This window comes from Vombatus ursinus, unplaced genomic scaffold (assembly GCF_900497805.2).
Source record: "Vombatus ursinus unplaced genomic scaffold, bare-nosed wombat genome assembly UNPS02014794.1, whole genome shotgun sequence".
Classification (NCBI taxonomy): Eukaryota; Metazoa; Chordata; class Mammalia; order Diprotodontia; family Vombatidae; genus Vombatus; species Vombatus ursinus.
Genome location: NW_020954572.1, coordinates 19,007,703 through 19,031,657, shown reverse-complemented (window position 1 = coordinate 19,031,657; position 23,955 = coordinate 19,007,703). Strand labels below are relative to the sequence as shown.

At 37.4% G+C, this 23,955-nt stretch overlaps 1 protein-coding gene across 1 annotated transcript in view; it reads right to left on the bottom strand.

Annotated features, from left to right (window-relative positions):
- The window catches only part of TTBK2 (tau tubulin kinase 2), a 214,681-nt gene that overhangs the window by 159,868 nt on the left and 30,858 nt on the right, over positions 1–23,955 (bottom strand). Inside the window, exons 2-3 of the mRNA XM_027869987.1 lie at positions 11,535–11,670; positions 1,676–1,823 (exon numbers count right to left, since the gene is read on the bottom strand). Coding sequence (XP_027725788.1) covers positions 1,676–1,823; positions 11,535–11,603 — 217 coding nt within the window. The 5' untranslated portion in view covers positions 11,604–11,670. The remainder of the gene's footprint in view (positions 1–1,675; positions 1,824–11,534; positions 11,671–23,955) is intronic.

Below are 23,955 nucleotides of genomic sequence, written 5' to 3'. Positions count from 1 at the left end.
GAAAGACAGGGATTATACAGATTGAGAAGCTTCATTCTGTCATGCTTACGAGGTAGGGAGAGACTGAGACAGACAGTCAGCTTCCTCTCCTTTTTCCTCGTGAATCAGAGGTTTGCTCACCAAATACAAACTGAATCCTAACAAACTAGCTGATGAGACGTCTCTGATTTTCAAAAAGTTGCACGGTCCATTTAACATTTCTAATACAGGTTAACAAATGGCAGATCACAAGACTTTAGATGAATCAAAAGTAGCTTCTTGTCAGGAAAAAGGCAGGGAATCCCTACAGTGCTTCATATGAATTATACATAAGACCTATCTAGATAAAGGTACCAGGTGCTATGTTTACTGAGAAGAGAATGATGTAAACTATGCTGTGAAAGGAAAAGAAACATTGAAAACATAGAGTCATACAAAGATGATGCTAATAACCTAGTGTCAAGTGTACTGGCTTATCCCACAGAAGTAATAGTTTGTGCTAACCCATTCCTCTCCCTTCTCTTATTCAGTTACCAGCACTGCAGTGACTACTTAGGAGTTAGGAGTATTGATGACCATGGAATAGATTACAATCTTGGGGTCACTAGCATTATTCTCTAACAAAATAAGCTAAGCAACACTGACAGACAAACAGCCAAGAAGTTTGGCAAGAGAAATTATAAAACTTTTACAGAACATATGAAACCCTTTCTCCATTTAACAGAATAACTTAAAGAATAACTTTCTCCATTTAACAGACAAACTTAAGGAGCTGATGAAGTAAAAAAGTCAGTCTATAATGAGAACAGGTTTTTTGACCTATACAATCTTAGGATTCTAGGATATAATTTTTTTTCATAATAGTATCATTACATGGAGTACCAAGATCCTGTCACTATATGTAATTTCTTTCAGTTGACTAATGCCCTATAATGATTAGTAAATTTCTGAACTCAAAAAAAAATATTGATTTGCTAATAAATAAAAATAAACTCTAAAAAGTCGTTAGTTAAATAAGCCATTAGGTTGGGAACAGAATAGTTAATAGAAGAACAAATGTCCAATAATGTGTTTTATCACTGTCCATTATTAGATAGTTGCTAGGAAAAAAAGATTGTTTTTACAATAAGTGGGGAGTGAGCTACATACCCATGGGCTAAGATGTATGCCAGGGACAAAGTCAAGAACTGCCACTCTTTGAAAATAAAATATTGAGGCTCAACATGGAGGAGACTATTTATAACCCGTACTATGCTATAATTTGGAGATGGCATATTTATGACATAAGGGTATATATGGTTGTCAGTGAAATCAGAAAAAAAGTATTTAAAAATTAATTCTGTGAAAAAAGAGAATTTCATGATGAGAGAGAGTTTTGAAAACCCTGTTTCTAAGGAAAGGGATGCTTCTGTCAATCCATTCAACCTCATCCTTACCAACTCTACATCAAAACCCCCAAAATTCAAAATTCCAAGCAAGAGAACGTACTGGGTATGACAGGGTCCTAGAATATGTTATCTAAGCCACAGATAACCCAACTTCCAAAAGAAGATTGCCAGGCATGGCTGCATCTACCTAGAAATTTTGCTTTCATCCCCAATGAAATCACTTAATTCAACTAATGATCAAGATTCAAATGAAAGCATAGAAAATGACAGGCTATAAGATAAGGGGTATATAAAATAATGTATCTTACCTTGTAGTTTCTTTAATACAGCGACTTCCATTTTTAGAACTTGTTTTGGTTGTTGAGCTGATTCTACCTTCAATGCAACATTTTCCCTGGTGAGCAAGTCCAAGGCGTCGTAAATTTCTCCAAAGCCCCCACCCCCTATTTTTCTCAACTGCATAGGGAATAAAAGCATAAAAGGGAGGAGAAAAAGGGAAAAAAATGTTACTGGCAGACCGTGTACATGAAAATCAAACTAAAATTTTCAGATTCTCCCTTGAATTTTGAAGGCTGTACTTATAGCTAATATTATTATACTTTCACATAATGAAAGAACATAATGTTGTGAAAAGTACAATGGTATAAAAATTATGCATATTGAAAGAATAAAATTCCTATTAATACCATAGAAAAGATCCACTTTATCCCCTCTTGTGTTTTACTTTAAGGAATTGTATGCCTTCAGATGCAGATACAGCTTCTAACTTGGCCTGCAGTTTGCATCAGAAATGACCCTGACAGTATACTGTCATCTAGAAATATCATTTTCCCCAAATCCCATTCAAAAGATACATATATTACTGCTACAAACCACTATATATTTTTGTACTCAAACTATTCAGAAGAAACTCTGAATAAGACAAATTAGTCTTTTATCAAGTTCTTCACAGTTCTTAATAATTTAACCAGCTCTAACTATATCCATATTTCTCCAACTGAAAGGGTTAAGACTTATTGGGGAATTGCAAGAAAATTCTGAGTGTGTATTATTAGAAAATTGAACCATAGACCTCTAAGTAGTTGTTGGTGGTGAAATATAGTAGGCTACATAGCTCAAGAGATCAACCTTCTGTCATATACCGAACATCAAGGCCTCCACCTGTCAGTAACCAAAGTTTTAGGAGTTGAAACCAAGGAGAATAGAATATCAGAGTTCCAAAGGGAAGCAACCACACTTGGCAAGAGATCAGTGATGAACCAGCAGTGGATACTGAGGAACAGTCAAACAAAAAGAAAATTTGCAGATAGCAGTGTCACTGAAAAATATCAATGAGACAATATCTAGGAGGAGAGGTACTCAATAGTTACAGAAAGGCCAAAGAGGATGAGGACACAGAAAAGGCCAGTGACTTTAATAGTTAAGAGATAACCTCTAAGAGAAATTTTAGTAATGATAGTGTTGGAAACCAGATCAAAAGAAATTGAGTAATGAGTTGGTGGTATATATGGGATTTTTTATATTATATATTATAATACATAATATACTATAATATACAATATAACAGTTATATTATTGTATATTTATATATTAACAATAATACAATAATTATAATACATATTATAAAGGGACTTTGTAAGAGTATGATTGTGAAAGAGAAGACAACAAGGCAACAGTATGAGGGGATGGCCAGGTGAAGTGAAAGCTTAAGATTTTTAGGCATGTTTGTAGTTAAGCTGGGAAGGTGCCACAGACATCAAGAAATTAAGAGACAGGAAATAACTCACCCATAGGGCAAGCTCCCAAGGGAGGAGGGGATTAAGAGTAGACTCTGCCCCTGGACTCTGAACAGGGCTGGGCAGTTCACCCAAAGCAGATCAGATTGTGGACTCAGCCTGGGTCCAGGCTAGCAGTAAGGGGCTTCCCAGAGGGCCTGAGACCTCAGACTTAGTGCTAGGCTAAGAAAAAAGCTAGGCGAACAACACAGCATTGCCCAAAATAAAAAGGGACAATTTCAGTGAAACCTGGGAAGACTCGTATAAAAAGATTCATAATGAAGTGAGCAAAGGAAAACAATTTATATAACATTGTAAAGACAACTTTGAAAGACTTAAGAAATATAAAGGTTGATATAAGAAAGTTAGGGGAGTGTGGAAAAAATTACCTATCAGGTGAAGACTTCATGACCAAACAAAAGATAAAGAAGTTCATGGGATGTAAAATGGATAATTTTGATTATATAAAATTAAAACTTTTGCACAAACAATATCAATGCAGTCAAAATTAGAAGAAAGGGAGGAAACCTGGGAGAAATTTTGCAGCAAGTTTCTCTGATAAAGGTCTCTTTTCCCAAATATATGGGGAACTCAGCCAAACTGATAAAAAAATAAGAACTATTTCCCAACTGATAAATGGTCAAAGGATATGAAGATACAGTTTTTAGAGAAAGAAATCAAAGCTATCAAGTCATATAAAAATGTAGAGAATTAGAGAAATGCAGATTAACAACTCCGAGGTACCACCTTCCAAATTGGCCAAAGTGACAAAAAAAAAAAGAAAAGTGATAAATGCTGGAGAGAATGTCGGAAAAGTGGGACACTAATGTAACATTGGTGGAGCTGTGAACTAATCCGACCTTTCTAGAGAAAAAACTTGAACTATTCCCAAGGGGCTGAAACTGTGTATACCTTCGATCTAACAATACCATTAGTAGGTCTATACCCCAAAGAGATCAAAGAAAGCGGAAAAAGACCCATATGTACAAAAATATTTTTGTGGTGGTAAAGAACTAGAAATTGAGAGGATGCCCATCAATTGACGAATGGCTGAAAAAAAAGAGTTACAAGAATGTAATTGAATATGATTGTGCTGTAAGAAATTATGAAGTGTATAGTTTCAGAAAAACCTAGGAAGACTTATATAAACTGATGCAAAATGACGTGAACTGCCTAAAAGAGAAGAGCAAAAGACAAAAGATTAACTGTCTCTTCTCTATAGAAAGGCTGAAAACTATGGTTGTAAAATGCTGCATACAAATGTCAGGTGCATTCATTGTGCTGTTTTGCTTTGTTACAAGGGAGGGTGCTATAGAAATCAGCAATATATCAGTAAAAGATTGTAGGGTAAAAAACAAAAAGCATAAATAATTTTGAGAGAGAAAGGGAGGAAGAGAGAGGGAGAAAGGAGGAAGGGAAGGAGAGAATGGTGACAGAGAAGCTGGTAAATAATCACAAGGATCTGAATCGGGTGATATAAATATGGATGGAGTGACTCGCAAAGGAGGAAAAGTTTCTGAGTGATAACAAAGAGAGGGTCTGAAAGTAACAGTCGGGTAGTGAGCTCTATGCCAGCTCCTCCTCCTGGTCTAGTGTGTCATAGAACATGAGAGAAGAAGCAGCCAGAACTAAAGGAGGCAGAAAGACAGGAGCTGTCTGTCTGGAGAAAGCCAAGTATCCAAAAGCACCACAAGATGAAGAGTGGAAAAGGAAAAAGTGAAAGACGGGAGGGAGTTTGTGAATGATAGAATGGGGGCTCCAAAGAATATACTTTGGAGTACAGATACTCCAAAGAGTATCTACATGTGATAGAGAAATCAAAAATACTAAAAAATATTTTAGGAAGGTTAGAAGAGGACAGGAACTGGGGAAGCACGAGCCTGAGTTGGGTAGAGATGAGAAGATTGGAAGAGGCGGTGGGGGGAAAAGTTTTTCCCAGATGTGGAATGGAAAAAAATCAATAATTATTCAGCAAGATATATATTGCCCTCTATTGTGCATTTCACCTACCGAATAGAATCTAGCTTAAGTTCAGCAGTCCCACAGAACCTTGGAGCAAGTTAATTCTACAAATTCTTAACTGTCAAAACACCACAGAAATTAATCTAAATCCAATTCAACAAATATTTGTGAAATATCAACTGTCTATCTGGCAAGACTGTCAGTTCAGTCCAAATGGAACATGTTAAAATGTCTTTCAGACATGATCAATGGTCTAAGAAAACACAATCCCATCTTCTTATATGGTCTTGGCCATGTGAAGAGTTAATCAAATGATCCCCTTATTAGGAGTAGGACCAACAGCTACAATGTTCCAGAGCACAGAAGAATTTGAGGTAATATGATGTAGTGGAAATTGTGCTAAGCTGGGAGCCAGGACAGACTTGGATTCAAATCCTCTCTGAGACACTTACTGGTCATGTGACCATATGCAAGTTGCTTTTTAATTTCTCTGATCTCAGTTTCTTCATTTGTAAAATAGAGACAGTAAGAGTACCACAGTGGTATAGTGGGTAAATAATTGACCTTGGGTTCAAGTCCTAAACATAATGGTTGTTTAATCCTATGTAGGTCTTTTAACCTCTTAGTTTTCCCAGCATCACCCTAAGCCTAAGTTATAGAATGGTTTCCGGTCCACATTAGTTAAGGGAATTTTCCTTATCCAGAGGTTCCCTAAGGGAAAAGGACTGGACCTATGATTTCATCAGGGTAGGGACCTCAGAGTGAGGAAACTTCTTCTAAACATGAGGTCAGCACCTTCTCTGCAATTTACAATTTTAGAGACTTGCCTAGAGGACTGAGAAGTCAAGTGACTTACTGAAGATGACAGAGCCTAAGTATGTGTCAGAGGCAGGACTTATCCTGGCTCCATGGCCAGATCTCTACAAAGATGAAATCATAGACCTAGACCGTACCCCTAGCCCCAAATAGCACCTTTCTTACAGAATTGTTGAATCCATGGATCAAATAAGAATGTATGCAGAACACTTGGCAAACTTTAAAACACTATACAAAAGTTAGCTATTATTATCCCTTATGAGGAAGAGGTGTGCTTTCAGTGGGACAAATGTAACCCTGAAGAAATATGGTAAAAGACTTCACTTAATAAACAATAACACCAGCAAACCACAGAAGGTTCTACTTGATTCACTGTGCTATGTACTGGAGAGAATAACAGATTTCTAACACAAGGTCCTTGCCCTCATAAAATGCAGTCTAATAGGGAATAAGACATGAAGTTAAGTATAATACAGAATATAAGACGTTAGTGAGGTGCAAAAGAAAATGCTATATGACGTATAAGGGAAAAGATTATTGTCTACAAGGGAAATCAGGAAAGGCTTTAGGGAGGAAGTGGCATTTGAGTTAAGAACTCCAACTCTCTACAATTAGGAAACGACTTAGCCTCTACTTTCAGTTTCCGTATTTCTCGAGATTTCTCTCTCTCTCTCTCCTTCCTCCTTGTTCGTTTTCTCTCTCTCTCTCTCTCTCTCTCTCTCTCTCTCTCTCTCTCTCTCACATCACCCTACTCCATCACTGAGGATGAGGTAACCCTCCAAATGGATGTGCAACCTAAAAATAAAAGATAATAGTAAAAAAAATTTTAAAGAAAATGGATGGAGGTACTTTCAAAATTATGGCTGGGAGAATTTTTAACCAAATTAGAAATCACAAATACTAAAAACAGACAATTTTAATTACAAAGCTTTTACATGAATAAAAATCAATATAGGTAAGAATGAAAAATATTGAATGGGAAAATATCTTTGTATCTAATATCTCTGATAAAGGTCTGATATCTAAGACATATAGGAAATTAACACAAAAATATAGAATAATAAGAACCATGCCTAATAAATAAGTGATAAAAAAAGATATGAATAGTTCTCAAAGTAAGAACTATAAACTGTTTGCCATCTTATGAAAGACTGTTCCAAATCAGCCCTCCCTCACTTAAATCCAATTCACTTGCACGTCATGACATCACCTCTCTGATGTCATGATCCTCTTGGAGAACAAAAGACAAACAACAACAACATTCAAATCACTGATAATAAGAAATGCAAATTGAAACTGTAAAGTTTCATTTCATAGCTGTCAAAATTGGCAGAGGTGAAAAAAGTGAAAATAATTAATATTGTAGGGGCAATGGTAAGACAGGCACATGAATACATTTGGTAAAAGCTATGAATTGGGCCCACCATTCTGGAAAACAATTTGGGCAAAAAAAGTTACTCAAACATCCATACCCTTTGACTGAGATTCTACTGCTAAGCACATACCCCAAGGAGGGCAAAGATATAAAGGTACCATCAATATCAAAATATATGTAACAGAACCTTTTGTGGTAGCAAAGAACTAGAAGTAAAGAGATACCCATTGATTGGGAAATGACTAAATAAACTATGGTTCAAAAACGTAATGAAATAATTTGCTGGGTTTCTGTGGGTATAAGAAGAGACTCACCATAATGTCAGAGCACAGTCTTTCTGGCAGGCTTAAGTTCAGATCCCTTCCAAAGGAAGTTCAACCATTGAACGGCACCGAGTCTGCAGGACTTTAGGGTCCCGTGAGACCCACCAGAGTTAGCTTTGACTCCTTCCTCTCTCTGCTAAATCTTGTCAATTCCACTCCAAATTTGTCCCCTCCTTTCTAATCCCACTGGTATCAACATAATAGGTTCTACCTGAACGACTTCCTACCTAAACTTTACCTTCCTACAATTCCAGCAATTCTTCATATTGCTGCCCAGATTCATCTTCCTTATACACAAATCAGGTCACATCATGACACTGCACAAAACAGTACAAAAGTTCCTCCCTATCTACAAAGTTCCTTTACCTTTCATGGCCTTCCATGACCTGATGCTATTCAACTTTTCTGGCTTTTTCTCACATTCCCTCCACGTACTCTACACGTCAGCCTAAATGAGTTACTATCAACTGCAGTGTGCTCCTGATTTTCCCAACTCCTGATTCCATGACTTTCCTAACACTGTTCTCTATGCCAAGAATTTCCTTCCCCCCAAACTCTGCCTAATGAATTCCCTTCGAAGACTCAATTCAAAGGCACTTTTTTTTTTCATTCGAGCAAATCTCAGTTCTCTGAAATCTGCAAAGATCTTTCCTGCCTTAGATCTTCCACAGCAGCACTTTTATTGCAGTTATCTGAATATCCCCTACTCCACTGTAAGCTCCATGAGGGGATGGACAATATCTTACCTAAGATTTGCACCCTTCTACCCTAAAGGATTACTCAGAGTTGATACTTCCCTACAACACAGGGATGGTGGTGTCACAGAACTTCTCCATTTTGGAGAATTCATTCATTAAATAGCAAGCACATGAATTATATGTCTTAAACCCACTGAAACAATACACAATGCTCTGCCCAAAAGAAGTGCTTAATAAATGTTGGATTTAATTTAATTTCAAAACAGAAATACACTATCAGCCTTCTAAAAGCAGCCTTCTAAAATTTTCCTCCTCTTTCCCCTAGTCTCTGACTCTGGAAAAGAGGCAACTATACTTTTTAACTTCCCTTTCCCTCCCCTGCCCCCCAAAACTACATGGTAACAGAAAAGAGTAGACCAATGTAGCTGTCCTTAGCATTGGAATCCCAATCTTCTCCTTACAGTGTTATCTGAGCCTGCTAATGCAAAGGCTACAGGCAAGGAAATTGCCAACACACTTTCCCATGCAACTCTGCCAACTCACTTCAGGCATTAGTCAATCTAAAACTTCATTACTAGTAAGTCTGAGCAGTATGTGCGGAGAAAAAGATTGGATAAAGTGTGTGGCAATACTTACTTCTTTCTTTTCCTCTAATATCACTGAACAACAAAAAAAAAGTGCAAGACTCAACATTTTAGTAGGGCACTAAGATTTATCAGCAATTTTATAAAAGGGAAGTATATGACATTATTATCAAATCTGCAAGAGATATAAATCTGGGAGGAATAACTAACAAACAGCTTGTATGCAAAAAAATCTTTACAGACTAGGACATGTAGCCAAATCTGACAAAGTCATATACTTGGTTCAAAAAAAAAATCAACTTTACAAATACAAGATGGGGAAGGCATGGTTTAGCAGTTTCTTTTAAAAAGATTTGATGGTTTTAATTATGAGTCAGTAGTGAAATATGGCTGCCAAAAAGTCTAATGTGATCTTGCGTTACGTTAAGAGAGGAATAATTTCCAGGAATTAGGAGGTGACTGTCCTGCTATATTCTGCCCTGGTCAGACCACGCTTGCAGAATACTGTGTTAGTTTTGGGTGCCACATTTTAGGAAGATCATTTATAAGTAGGAGTGTGTCCAAAAGAGGGCAAACAGAAGGATGAAGGTCCTCAGGTTTATGCCAAATAAGAATCCCCTGAAGGAAATGGGGGTATCTAGCCCAGAAAAGAGAAGACTCAGGAGGGAAATGTTAACTTTCTCCAAGGACTATCATGTGGAAAAAGGAACAGACTTGTTCTGTTTGGCCCCAGAGGACAGAATGAGAAGGGATAGGTTGAAACTATGAAGAAGCAATTCAAGCTTGTTATCAGAGAAAATTTCCATTAGAGATAGCCATTAATGGAAAGGGCTTCTTCAAAAGGTACTGTGCTCTCCTTGCTTGGAGGTCTACTAACAAAAGATGGATGACCACTTCTTGGGAATGTGGCAGAGGAGACTCTTTTTCAGGCAAAGGGGCCCCTTCCAACATGGCCATAAGGTACAAGTGGGGAGCATGGTAGGGATGTGGAGGTCAGAGGAAGGAAGGAGGAGGAGTGCCTCTTCCCTCAGCTTACTCTTTAATAAATATGCTCCTACTTGTTCAAAACACAAGGGGGGGAATAAGCTCTGGACTTTATTAGCTATTGTTACCAGGGCCATGGAACTACATACCAGGCAGAGGATTTCACGTACTGCTTTCTAGCATGTACACCAGAGGGCTGCCAACCCCCTGTAATATACTGCACTTAAAACAGTGCTATGACCAAAGCAGTGCTCAATAAATATTTTCTGCTTGACTGGCTACCTGAATTTCTTATAACTTCTATCTTGTCATACAGAACTACAGAGGTATCACAATCCCTCTCCAGCTTTAAATACTCATGTCTTACAGTGAGGGTTTGATGAAGGGGTATGGGGCAGAGAGCAGTACCAAGGTGGAGGGAAGATGAACCAGGAAACTAATTGTAGTTAAAAAAATCTGTAGTTAAAAAAGTTAAAAAAATCATTTTAAAAAACCTTTAAAAATAAAATGAAAATGGCTAATATTGAAATGTATTTTACATGATTTCACATGTATACTGAGTACCATACTGCGGTGCCTTCTCAATGGATGAGGGAGGGACTGAAAGGAGGGAGGAAATCTGGAATTCAAAATTTAAAAATATATATAAAATGAAAAATGAAATGAAATTTTAAAAAGTACTTACTGAAATACAGTATCAGTGCACCAGCCTATTAGATAGTTTTGCTTAATTGTTTTTTGAGAAATGTATATTGTAGAGAGGTATGTTTGGGAGTTTATTGGCAAGTGCCTGTATAAAAAAAAGTATCCATATTTAAATAAAAAATTTTAAAAAATTTTAAAATTAAAAAAAAAATTCTCTCATTAAGTGGCAAGTAGTATGCACATTTCTGAAGCCCATGAAATCACCAACCAGTAGAATAGGCTATATCACAAAAATAATACTTTCATTTCCAAAAGAAAAAAGGAACTTCAAAATGCTCACAAACACCTAAAAGAACTTTACTGAATTTCTTAGCAAAATACTTTGAATGGCAAAGGATTGGGTGCTGGGGGAAAAATAATGACATGGAAAACTAGAGACAATACTTCTGGGAGGACTTGATTATGAACAGGACCATCCTATTACTCAAACACTGAAATGTGTTTTTTGTTTGGCCTCTCCCACCCAGATATGCTTTATGTCAAACAATAGGTATATGAGCAAAAGAAAACTCAACACTATATGAGAGAGGAAAGAGTAGTAAAGGTGTAGTTGTCGTTAAGTCATTTTTCATTTGTGTCCGACTCTCCATGACCCTATTTGGGCATTTCTTGGCAAAGATACTAGAGTGGTTTGCCATTTCCTTCTCCAGTTCATTTCACAGATGTGTAAACTGAGGCAAACAGGGTGAAGTGACTTGCCCAGGGTCACACAGCTAGTAAGTGTCTGAGGCCAAATTTGAACTCAGGAAGATGAATTTTTCTAACTCCAGGCCAATACTCTATCTATCGCACCACCTAGCTGCCCATGGAAATATTGTACAATTATCTTACAGAAAAACTGCTTCACGTATATAAGCAAATGGATACATTTATTATTGCTTCACTGAAAAACAATTTGTTGAATAATAATGATTTATCCAGTTTTCATATGAAAAGCATACCTACCACTTTCCATCTTTCTTTGACCAAGACACCAACACTGAGGATATCTGGCTGCTCTCCTCCCCCACTCATCGCAATCTCCTAGTGTGGTAGATCTACTACACAGGCATCCAGCTCCCGAGGGTGACTTCCATTTAACCTGAAGCAAGAGAAACAACAGCAGCATATCAGGGTTGACTAATTAACATAAATAGTACTTCAGCAGTAGGAACCATTACCTTAATCAGGTTGCTTTGTTGGGGAAAAAAAAATACCCAGCACTAACTCAATTCCAAAAATAGTATTTAACAGATTAAAAAACAGCTCTTATATTTTCACATTAAAATGTCAAGATGCCTTCTGCTAGACTTTCCAAAAGATACTCTATTACAAAAAAAGGTGCTGTTCACAATTATTTATATTACAGTGGCCCAGTGGCGCTACAACATATATAATTCTATGTCAGCAAGTCCACTCTATGTAGAACACTTGTCTATGACACGGTTTAGGGGTGCTGGGATGCCCAAAATGTCAGGGTACAAGGCGGAGTTGCCTGGGATCAAGCCATCCCTTAATCAAGTGATGCCAATAGAAGCGGGCAAGGGTTCTTAAGGAACCTGCAACCTGATGGGGATGATATTAATGCTTATAAGGAAAAGGGACAGTGAAAGGATGCCAAGTATGCTAATTAGGTGATGTGGGGTGGGATTAGGGAGTGTCAGTTATATGCATGTAGTCCAGGTGCTGGGCTGCTGGAATGTACAGGAAAACTAAGGGAGGTAACAGAGATAGCTTTGTTGAGGGAACAAGATAGATGGGTTGCCAGTGCATGGTCCTTGGGCAAGCACCACAGACAGAATCCTTGGGCAGGCATCCCTTGTGCCTGTAATGATAGCCTTTATCTCAGGAATTACAGGGTTAACTCTGTCTGCCTGTAACAAGGAGAGAATTTTCTCACCAGGGGAGGTAAGGCGGAAGGGACACTGGGATTCTGGGTTGCTTTCAGAGATCTGGTCTTAGGGCCTTTCAGGCACCAGGTTCCACTACTCCATCATCTAGGTACTGTGCAAAGTTATAAAATGTAAAGAAAAAAAAGATGCCTAACAAGTATAAAGCAAATAGCACTTAGAGTTTACAAAGCAACTTTGCATCAATTATTACATCTGATCCTCTCAATAACCCTAGGAGAGAATCAGAGCAGATATGCTCAAGTTCCTGATGAGGACAGGGAGGCTCAGGAGACTCTAAGTGGCTTCCCCTGGATCCCAAAGCAAGTAAGGGATAGTCAAGACTCAAACACTGATCTTGTAACTCATTCATTCATTCTGTGAATATTCACTGGGCACTTATATGTGCAAGAAAATGTTACTGGGTCCCTACATGAGCAAATGTCACTTTGGAAGACACAAAGAAAATTCAGAAAGGGGTCTTGTTCTCATGGAGTTTACAGTGTACTAGGAGAGAGGGCATAGACAAATAAGCACAAGACAAAAAATAAACATAATAAAAGTCATGAAAATACAATAATCAGAATACGAAGTAATGTTAATTCAGAAGGTGGCAAGATTAGTTTTTAAAAAAGCTTCATTAAAGAGATAGCATTTGTAAGATGAAAGAGTACAGGTAAACTCAGCCAAACTCCCCCAACATTCCCCTCTAAACGACTTTAAAATAACTCCTAACATAAAATTTTAGAGCAGGAGAGTCAACAAATAGTCAGAGTGAGACATCTTTCCAGCCTAACATAACTGAGGAGGCTGGCAAGAGCAGCTCTATGACACCTGGGTGGGAGCCAGCCCAGAGTGGCTGCGACCAACTGTAGAGCAGCTTTGGGAACTCTCAGTCCAGAGACAGTATGTGGGGAAAGGAAGGGGGGTCAGACAACTGGTCAGAAAGAAGTTAAAAGGGGACCTTTGCTGTCACTGGATGCTGCTAGTGATGATGGTCTACTCTATTGCAGTTCTAAGTGGCAGTGAAAGGGTAGAGAGGAATGCTTCTAAATTATCACAAGGGAGTAGGGTCCCTATCATAGTTTCAGGGACAGAGCTCAGGCCAGGAGAGTAGTGACTTTTGGAAGCACCAAAAACTTGCAGACCCCCAGAACTAACTCTCAAAACAGCAGCACAAAAAGGCTAACGCTTGGCACAATGCCTCCCCACCTCCAAGTAAGCAAAGTTCAACTTTAATATAAAGCTCAAAGTCAAACAATAGGCTGGAAAAATAAGCAAACAACAAAAAATAGTTTGACCATAAAAAGGTACTTTGGTGCCAGGGAAGATCAAGATAACACTCAGAAGAAGACAACAATGTGAAAAGAACTACAAGCAAAACCTCAAAAAATGCTAATTGGACCCCAGCCCAAAAAGTATTACTGGAAGAGTTAAAGAGACAAGAGTAGTAGAGGAAAAATTGGGAAAAGAAATAAGAGTGATGCAAGAAAATTATGAAAAGAGAATTAACAGCTTGGGAAACAAGGTACAAAAAAATACTGAAAAAAAATAACACTTAAAAAAAAAAACAGACTTGGACCAATGGTAAAAGAGACACAAAAATTCACTGATGAAAAGAACTCCTTAAAAAGCAAAGAGGCCAAATGGAAAAGGAGGTACAAAAAGGAGGTACTAACTGAAGAAAATAATTCCTTCAAAATCAGAATTGGGCAAGTGGAAGCTAATGATTCCATAAGACATCAAGAAACAATAAAACAAAGTCAACAGAATAAAAAAAGAAGAAAATATTAAACATCTCATCATAAAAACAACTAACTTAGAAAACAGATCTAGGAGAGATAATTTAAAAATTATTGGACTACCTGAAAGCCATAATCAGCAAGAGTCTTTACATATTTAAAAAATTATTAATGAAAACCACCCTGATACCCTAGAACCAAAGGTTAAAATAGAAATCAAAAGAATCCACCAATCACATCCTGCAACAGATACACAAATGAAAATTCTCAGAGCTAAATTCCAGAGCTCCTGGGTCAAGGTGAAAATATTGAAAGAAGCCAGAAAGAAACAATTCAAATATTGTGGCACCACAGTCAAGGTCACACAAGGTTTAATGGCTTCTATGTTGAAGGAGTAGAATAGAATGTGAATGGGATGAGCTCACTTATAAAACAGAAGTAGATAAAATGTAGCAACCAGAATCCAGAATATTTTGTTTACAAGAGACACACTTGAAATGAAAGACATACACAGAGTAAAAATAAAGGGATGGAGCAGAATCTTTTATGCTTCAGCTGGAGTAAAAAAGGCAAAGGTAACAATTATGATCTTAGACAAAGCAAAAGCAAAAAGGGACCTAATGAAAAGAGATAATCAAGGAAACTACATTTTACTAAAAGGTACTACAGATAACGAAGTAATATCAATTTTTATACCAAGTTTCTGTCATAAGGGCCTCATTTGAGTCAAATTTATAAAAATAAGAGCCATTCCATAATTGATAAGTGGTTAAAGGAAATGAACAGAGAGATTTTAGAAGAAGAAATCAAAACTGTACTTACGTGAAAAAATGCTCTAAATCAATATTGCTTAAAGAAAGGCAAATTAAAACAACTCTGAGGCACTACTTCACACCTATCAGAAATTACAAATGCTAAAGTGAATGAGGGAAAATAGGCACACTAATAAACTGGAGGAGTTGTGAAATGGTCTAATCATTCTGGAGAATAATTTGGAACTCTGCCCAAAGAAAACTGCACATTCCTTTTGACCCAGCAATACCACTACTGGGTTTATAACCAAAGAGATAAAAGAAAAAGGACCTATATACCCAAAAATATTTATGGCAGCTCTTTTTGTGGAGGCAAAGAATTAGAAATTGAGGGTACGCTCATCAATTGGGGAATGGTTGAATAAGTTGTGGCATATGATTGTGATGGAGTACTATTGTGCCATAAGAAATGATAAGGTGAATGATTTCAGAAAAACCTGGGAAGACTTATATGAACTGACACAAAGTGATGTGAGAAGAACCAGGAGAGAATTGCGCAAAGTAACAACAGTGTTATATGATGATCAACTGTGAAAGCCTTGGCTACTCTGATCAATACAATTATCCAAGAAAATTCCAAAGGACTCAAGATGAAAAAATGCTATTCACCTCCAGAGAGAGAACTGATGAACTCTGAGTATAAAGTGAAGGAGAATTTTCTTATTTTTTTGTTTATTTATTTTTAAGGGATGGCTAATACAGAAATGTTTTACATGATTTCACATGTATAAATGATTTAATTTCCCTGTCTTCTCAGTACAAGAGGGGTGAGAGAGAGGGAAAGAATTTGGAACTCAAAATTTAAAAAGAAAAGAACGTCTAAAAGTAAACAATAAATAAATTTATTTTTTAAAAAAGACAGAGGGCATTTGGGCTGAGCCTTAAATCAGGATGGCTAGGCACTGAAGTGAAGGAGGGGAGAAAGCTACAGGGAAATAAAGGATTATAGCTAGAGGAAATAGCCTGTAAGCACAAAGGCAATGCTTTTTTCCAATTAACCAAAATGCATGTCCATCATGACCTCCTCACCTACAGTAACTTATAAGTAAGGAATTTATAACTGTATTCGAAGGCATGATTAAAATTCATAAATATTAGAAAATGTATTAAATAAAAGGAAGAAGTGATAAGGTCAGACTACTTTCTTGGGATAAATTCTTTCTTGGGACAAATTCTCATGAAGTAAAATATCCTAAACTCAACTAAATGGATCTCAATCACTTTGACATCTGTAGATCTACACAGCTATTGTGCTAACTACACTATTGTATGCCTGTGAAACCTGGACAGTCTATCAGAGCCATGAGACATGCCATGTCTCAGGAAGATCCTGAAGATTATCTGGCAAAATAAGGTATCAGCTCTGAGGTACCACATCACACCTATCAGAATGGCCAACATGACAAAACAGGAAAAGGATAAATGTTGGAGAAGATGTGGGGAAACTGGAACACTAATGCATTGTTGGTGGATTTGTGAAATGATCAAACCATTTTGGAAAGCAATTTGAAACTATGCCCAAAGGGCTATAAAAATGTGCATACCCTTTGACCCAGCAGTAGCACTCCTAGGGCTATATCACAAAGAGATCACACAAACGGGAAAAGAACCTACACGTACAAAAATATTCATAGCAGCTCTTTTTGTGGTGTGAAAGACTTGGAAATTGAGAGGATGCCCATCAATTGGGGAATGGCTGAGCAAGTTGTCATATACGCATGTGATGGAATACTACTGTGCTATAAGAAATGATGAACAGGCTGTCTTCAGAAAAACCTGGAAAAACTTGTGTGGTCTGATGTTGAGTGAAGAGAGCAGAACCAAGAAAACGACGTACACAATAACAGCCACGTCTTGTGATGACTAATATTGATAAACTTAACCCTTCCTGGCAAAACAAGGATCTAAGACATCTCCAGAGGCCTTGTGATGGAAAATGCTATCCACATCCAAAGAAAGAACTATGGAAGTTGAATTGCTATTTTTTTCTCTTCTGTTGAGTTTTGTTTCCTCTTTCTGATGGTTCTTCCTATTGGTTTTAATTTTTACTTACAACATCACTAACGTGAATATATGTTTAATATGAATGTAAATGTATAGCCTATATAAGATTGTGTGCCATCTTGGGGAGGGTGGTGGGGAGGAAGGGGGAGAAAAATTTTAAACTCAAAAGCATATGGAAATGATTACCGATAAATCAAAATAAATTAATAAAAAAATTAAAAACAAAAATTAAAAAAACCCAAAAAAATAAGGTATCAAAAATGCAAGCAGAGAACAAAAGAAAACTTACAAGGAAGCAAGGAAAAGATGGACAGCTCAGAACACAATGTGTAGTATTCATTATATAGGCTTTCTTGAAATGGAAATTTATTGCTATATATTTTGAATCCTCCCTTATGTCCTACTGTGAACATGGCAATGTTTTGTTTTCATTTCTTATTTTGTATTTAAGGTTATAATATGTTTCTTTTTCTTTTCTTGTGTATTTAAGTTTTAGTATTTAAGAAAAATTATTTTTTTTTAATTTAAAAAAAAAGATAAGGTATCAGACACTGAAGTCCTCTCTAGAGGTGAACTGCCAAACATCAAACTCTATTGCTGAGAGCACAACTCTGATGGGTTGGCCTCACAGCCCAAATGTCAAATGCATGCTTACCCAAAAGACTACTTTATCGAGAACTCGCACAAGGTAATCATTCACATGGTGGTCAGAAGAAGTGGTATAAGAACACTCTCAAGGTATCACTAAAGAACATTAGTAATGACTGGAAGACATGGGAAATGCTGGTACAGGACTGTCCAGCATGGTATGCCCACATCAAAGAAGGCACTGTACTCCATGGGCAAAGAAGAATTGTGGAAGCACAGAAGAAATATGAACTGCACAAATGGTCTAATGGACCACTTGTGCCCTATCTCTGGTAGTGCCTTTGGAACACATATTGAACTGATCAGCCACAGCCAAACACACCATACCCTGACCCCAACATTGTAACGTCCTTGGTCTTCTTTGAAAACAAATGATGAACATCAATATTAAACACCTTTTACATTACTGGCATTCTGCTAAGAGCTGGGAATGGTGCTAGGCATTGGCTATCACGTATGACATATTTCCCATCACAAGAAAATAAAGTTTAATTAACACAAGTTAGATGGCACAGTGGACAGAGTGCTGGACCTGAAGTCAAGAAGACTTAAGTTCAAACCTAGCTTCAGTCACTTATTAAGCTGTGTGGACCTCAGCAAGTCACTCAATCTCTATCTGCTTCAGTTTCCCCACCTGTAAAATGGGAATGATAATAGCAGGTTGTTGTAAGATACTTGAAAAGTGCATTGCAAACCTCAAAGCACTATATAAATCTGAGCTATTGTTAACTTATTTTATAAAGCCATAGAAAGGATGTAAAACACCATGCAAATTTTAAAGTGTTATTTTAAGTGCGAGATATTACTAATTTTTTTAATCTAGAAGTTGGTTTTAAACTATGCTTTTAGTCTTCGAGGCAACATCTAATTCATCCCTGAATTCAAATGCAGCCTCAGACATTTAGTAGCTATGTGACTCTGGGCAAGTCACTCAACCCCATTTCCCTTAGTTCCTCATCTGTAAAATGAGGACACACTGAAGAGGGAAATGCAAACCACTCCAGTATCTTTGCCAAGAAAACCCCTACTGGGGTCAGGAAGAGTCAGATATGACTGAAATGACTGGATAACAACAACAAAAAACTATCAATTACAACTCGAGAATGTCAATTAAGAACCTCTCTCTTGATTCTATTTCAAAATCTTTTTCAAATTTTAATAATGTGGGTTAGAAATATAAGGTCAATTTTACTAACTAGGAGGATCATTAAACATTTGTATAGATTTGGGAAACTATGGAATCTCCTTTTTGGGGAGGTAGGATAAGAGAGTTCTTCAAAATTAGGCTAGACCAAGATATTAAATGTATCCTTATTATGAAGGCTAGCTAAAGATAGCGGAAAATTCTAGCTCAGTTATCTCCCTTTTCTCAGAACCAGTTTAACTCAGGAAATAAGAACAGGAGAGCTTCCATTAACCCATTATACTGAAATCTAACTAATATCTGCTAACCTACAGTCTAAGAATTCATAAAACACCCTATAATTCCCTTAAAGATAGTACCTATGTCATATAAGATAGTACCTTTGTTCTATCATTTCAGTTGCACCTAACCCTTTGTGACCCCGTTTGGAGTTTTCTTGGCAAAGATACTGGAGCAGATTGCTATTTCCTTCTCCAGTTCATTTTACAAATGAGGAAACTGAGACAAACGGGGTTAAGTAACTTGCCCAGGGTTCCACTGCTAGTAAATACCTACGGTCACATTTGAACTCAGGGATATGAGTTTCCTGACTTCTGACCCAACATTCTATCCACTGTGCTACCTACCTGCCCCAAAAGATAGTAAAATAACATCAATTCAGATACCACTAATTTAGAATTTGAAATAATGAGGACATGACAAAATATTGGGTTTAATAACTACCTTATTAAAATATTTTGCTGCAAAATTTTATATTTCTTTTAATTCAAAAATAAATACATTTTATTCATTTTGTCATACCTTTAATACTATCATCTTCACTACTATCCACTACTGAAATCAGAACTGTGGGCTTCATTCAAGTTTTATACAAGTCAGATTTGAGAGGAAATATAGCCTGTATCTGAACCAAAACAGTATAAATAATACTGAATAGAAAATCTGAAGTTAAGTGGAAACTGTGAATACTCTTGAAAATGGACTAGATGAATTTTGGTCAAGTATATCATGGCACAGATTTCTTTTGAGTATGAATTGGACTACATGGCTGCTCAAAGTCGCTTCCAACTCTCAAATTCTATGATTCCATGATTGTACACTTATCATATAATTTGCAAAATGACAATAATAGTAATAATACTTCCAAAAAGTCCTATTATGATGGAATGTTTTTCAAAGGCTACATTGACGTTCAGCAAGTATAAGCTCTGGTAAGTGCTACCATTCTAGTAACAGTCTACTGCCTGTGGATCAACTAAGTGTAGGGGTACTCATTGACAACAGGTTAGCCATTAAATGATGAATTTTGGGGGTTGGAAACCCAAGAGGAAAAAAAATGAAAAAAGCTTTCAATCCTGGGTGATCCCCTCCTTCCGCTTTTGTGTAAGCTGGCAGTAGTGTGTTAGAAAAGGGTGAATAGCAAGATGGCAGATTAACGGCAGGGACTCACCTGACCTCTCCCCCAAACCCCTCCAAATACCTTTGAAAAATGACTCTAAACAAATTCTAAAGCAGTAGAACCCACAAAAAGACAGAGTGAAAGAAATTTCCAATCTAAGACAACTTGGAAGGTTGGCAGGAAAGGTTTGTTGCACCAGGGTGAGAAAGGAGCACCGACCAGCACAGGCTGCATCAGCACAGATCAGGCCCCAGAAAACCCGAAGCAGGCCTTGGAGTGACTGAATCACTGGCAGCAATGTGAGCCCACAGAAGCCAAAAACAACTCAGAACAGTGCTGCACAACTTGGCAGTAGGTAGAGGCCAAAATTAAAATAGGCTAAACTTCTTGGGGCCACAGATAGGTTAGACTAGAGACAGACCGATTATGGTTGGTTGCCACAGGTCATGTGACAAACAGGAGAGAGTGCACAGTGGCAATCCTACATTTTTTGCAGGCTGCCAGAAATCCTTCGGTGGGCTACAAGTGGTCTGCGGGCCGTATGTTGTGCAGGCCTGACTTAAAGGTCAGCAGGAAAGGTCTATCACACCCGAATAAGAGTGGAACACAGACCAGCACAGGCTGCAATAGCACAGGCCACTCCAGCACAGCACCAGCCCCAGCAAACCAGGAGCAGCCTTTGGAAGTGACTGAATCAGCAGCAGCAGTGGCGGCTGCTTCCAGAGCTCTCAGCCCACAGATGGTAAGAGGGTTGAACAACTGGTCAGAAGGAGATTACAGGGGTCTTTTTGGTAGCACTGAGGCAGGACCCTGTTGCTTTGCCCATACTCAGATGCAGGTCACAGTCCTAGGTGGCAGTCCCAGGGCAAGGAGGAGCACTAGCATGGCAGAGCTTGCAGACAGTAGTGGAGGAGAGACCCTCCTCATAGTTCTAGGGTAGAAAAGAGTGCTTGTGGTGGCTCACAGACCATAATACAGGTCAGGAGAGTAGTAAACACCTCTCCTTCAATCATACCACCTTGGAAGAATTGAAAACTTACAGGTCCCTACAAGTATCTCTGAAAACAGCTGCACAAAATCCCTGATGCCTGGGACCTCCATCCTGAAAGCAGAGCCCTCCTTTAACAAAGAGTTAAAAGTCAACTAATAGGCTGCTTAAAATAAGCAAACATCAGAAAAAAACAAAAACAAAAAACAAAAAAAAACTCTGAGTATAGAAAGTTATTATGGTGACAAGGAAGATCAAAGCATACTCAGAAGAAGATAACAAAATCAAAGTTCCTACATCTAAATCCTCCAAGAAAAATATGAATTGGTTTCAGGCCATGGAAGAACTCAAAAAGAATTTTGAAAATCAAGTAAGGGAGGCAGAGGAAAAATTGGGAAGAGAAGTGAGAGTGATGCAAGAAAATCATGAGAAAAGAGTCAACAGCTTAGCAAAGGAGACACAAAAAAAATATTGAAGAAAATAACACCTTAAAAAACAGACTAGGCCAAATGGCAAGAGAGGTCCAAAAAGCCAATGAGGAGAAGAATGCCTTAAAAGCAGAATTGGTCAAATGGAAAAGGAGGTCCAAAAAAGCTCACTAAAGAAAATAATTCTTTAAAAATTAGAATGTAAGCAAAAACAACAATAAAAAAAAAGAGAATGGAGGAAATAGAAGACAATGACTTTATGAGAAATCAAGAAACAATAAAACAAAACCAAAAGAATGAAAAAATAGAAGACAATGTGAAATATCTCATTGAAAAAACAAATGACCTAGAAAACAGATCGAGGGGAGATAATTTAAAAATTATTGGACTACCTGAAAGCCATGATTAAAAAAAAAAAAAGTCTAGGCATCATATTTCAAGAAGTTATCAAGGAAAACTGTCCTGATATTCTAGAACCTGAGGTAAATTAGAAATGGAAAGAATCTACCTATCACCTCCTGAAAGAGATCCCAAAATGAAAACTGCCAGGAATATTATAGCCAAATTCCAGAGTTCCCAGGTCAAAGAGAAAGTATTGCAAGCAGCCAGAAAGAAACAATTCAAGTATGGTCAAACCACTGTCAGGATAACACAAGATTTAGCAGCTTCTACATTAAAGGATCAGAGGGCTTGGAATATGATATTCTGGAGGGCAAAAGAGCTAGTTTTAAAACCAAGAATCTACCTAGTAAAACTGAGTATAATCCTTCAGGGAGAAAAATGGGCATTCAATGAGGCAGAGGACTTTCAATCATTCTTGATGAAAAGACTAGAGCTGAACAGAAAATTTGACTTTCAAATACAAGACTCAAAAGAAGCATAAAAAGGTAAACAGGAAAGGGAAATTATAAGAGACTTAATAAGGTTAAATTGTTTGCATTCCTACATGGGAACATGATATGTGTAACTCCTCAGACATTTATCATTATTAGGGTAGTTAGAAGGAGTATATACGGAGGGCACAGGTGTGAATTGAATATGAAGGGATGATATCTAAAAAATAAAATTAAGGGGTGAGAAAGAATGTACTGGGAATAAGAGAAAGGGAGAAGTAGAATGGAGTAAATTCTCTCACATAAAAGAAGCAGGAAAAAGTTTTTACAGTGGAGGGGAAAAGTGGAGAGGTGAGAGGTAGTGAGAGAACTTTACTCTCATCAGAATTGGCTCAAAGAGGGAATAACATATACATGCAATTGGGTATAGAAATCTATCTTACCCTACAGTAAAGTAGAAGGGGAAGGAGGGTGGCAGAAGGGAGGGTAGATTGGGTGAAGGGGTAGTCAGAAGCAAAACACTTTTGAGGAGGGACAGGGTAAAAGGAGAGAGAGAATAGAATAAACAGGGGTTGGGGAAATAGGATGGAGGGAAATATAGTTTGCAATGGTAACTGTGAAAAAAATTTTGAAGCAAGTTTTGCTAATAAAAACCTCATTTCTCAAACATACAGAGAACTGAGTCAAATTTATAAAAATAAAAGCCATTCCCCAAATACTAAATGATTAAAAGATATGATCAGTTTTCAGATGGAATAATCAAAGCTATCTATAGCCATGTGAAAAAATACTCTAACTCAGTATTGATTGGAGAAATGCAAATTAAAACAATTCTGAGGTACTACCTCACACCTATTAGATTGGCTAATAGGACAGAAAAGGTAAATTACAAATGGTGGAAGGGATGTGGGAAAAATGAGACATTAATGCACTGTTGGTAGAGCTGTGAACTGATTCCACCATTCTGTAGAGCAATTTGGAACTATGCCCAAAGGGCTATAAAGCCAGGCCTATCCTTTGACCTAGAATACCACTACTAGGTCTGTATCCCAAAAGAGATAAAAAACCAAAAAGGAAAAGGACCTATATGTACAAAAATATTTACAGTAGCTCTTTTCTGGGGGTGAAGAATTAGAAATTGAGGGAATGCTCATCAACTGGGGAATGGCTGAACAAGTTGAGGTATGTGATTATGATGGAGTATTATTGTACTATAAGAAACGATGAGCAGAATGCTCTCAAAAAAACCTGGAAAGACTTGCACAGGATGATGCAAAGTGAAATGGATTGTGTACAAAGTAACAGCAATATTATAAGATGATCAGCTATGAATAACTTAGCCATTCTCAAGACAGCTCTGAAGGACTTATGATGAAAAATGCTATCCATCCCCAGAGAAAGAACTGATGGTGTCTGAATACAGATTGAAGCATACTTTTTAAAAAATTTTATTTATTTTTCTTGAGTTTTTTTTTGGTCTATGTTTTCTGTCACAATATG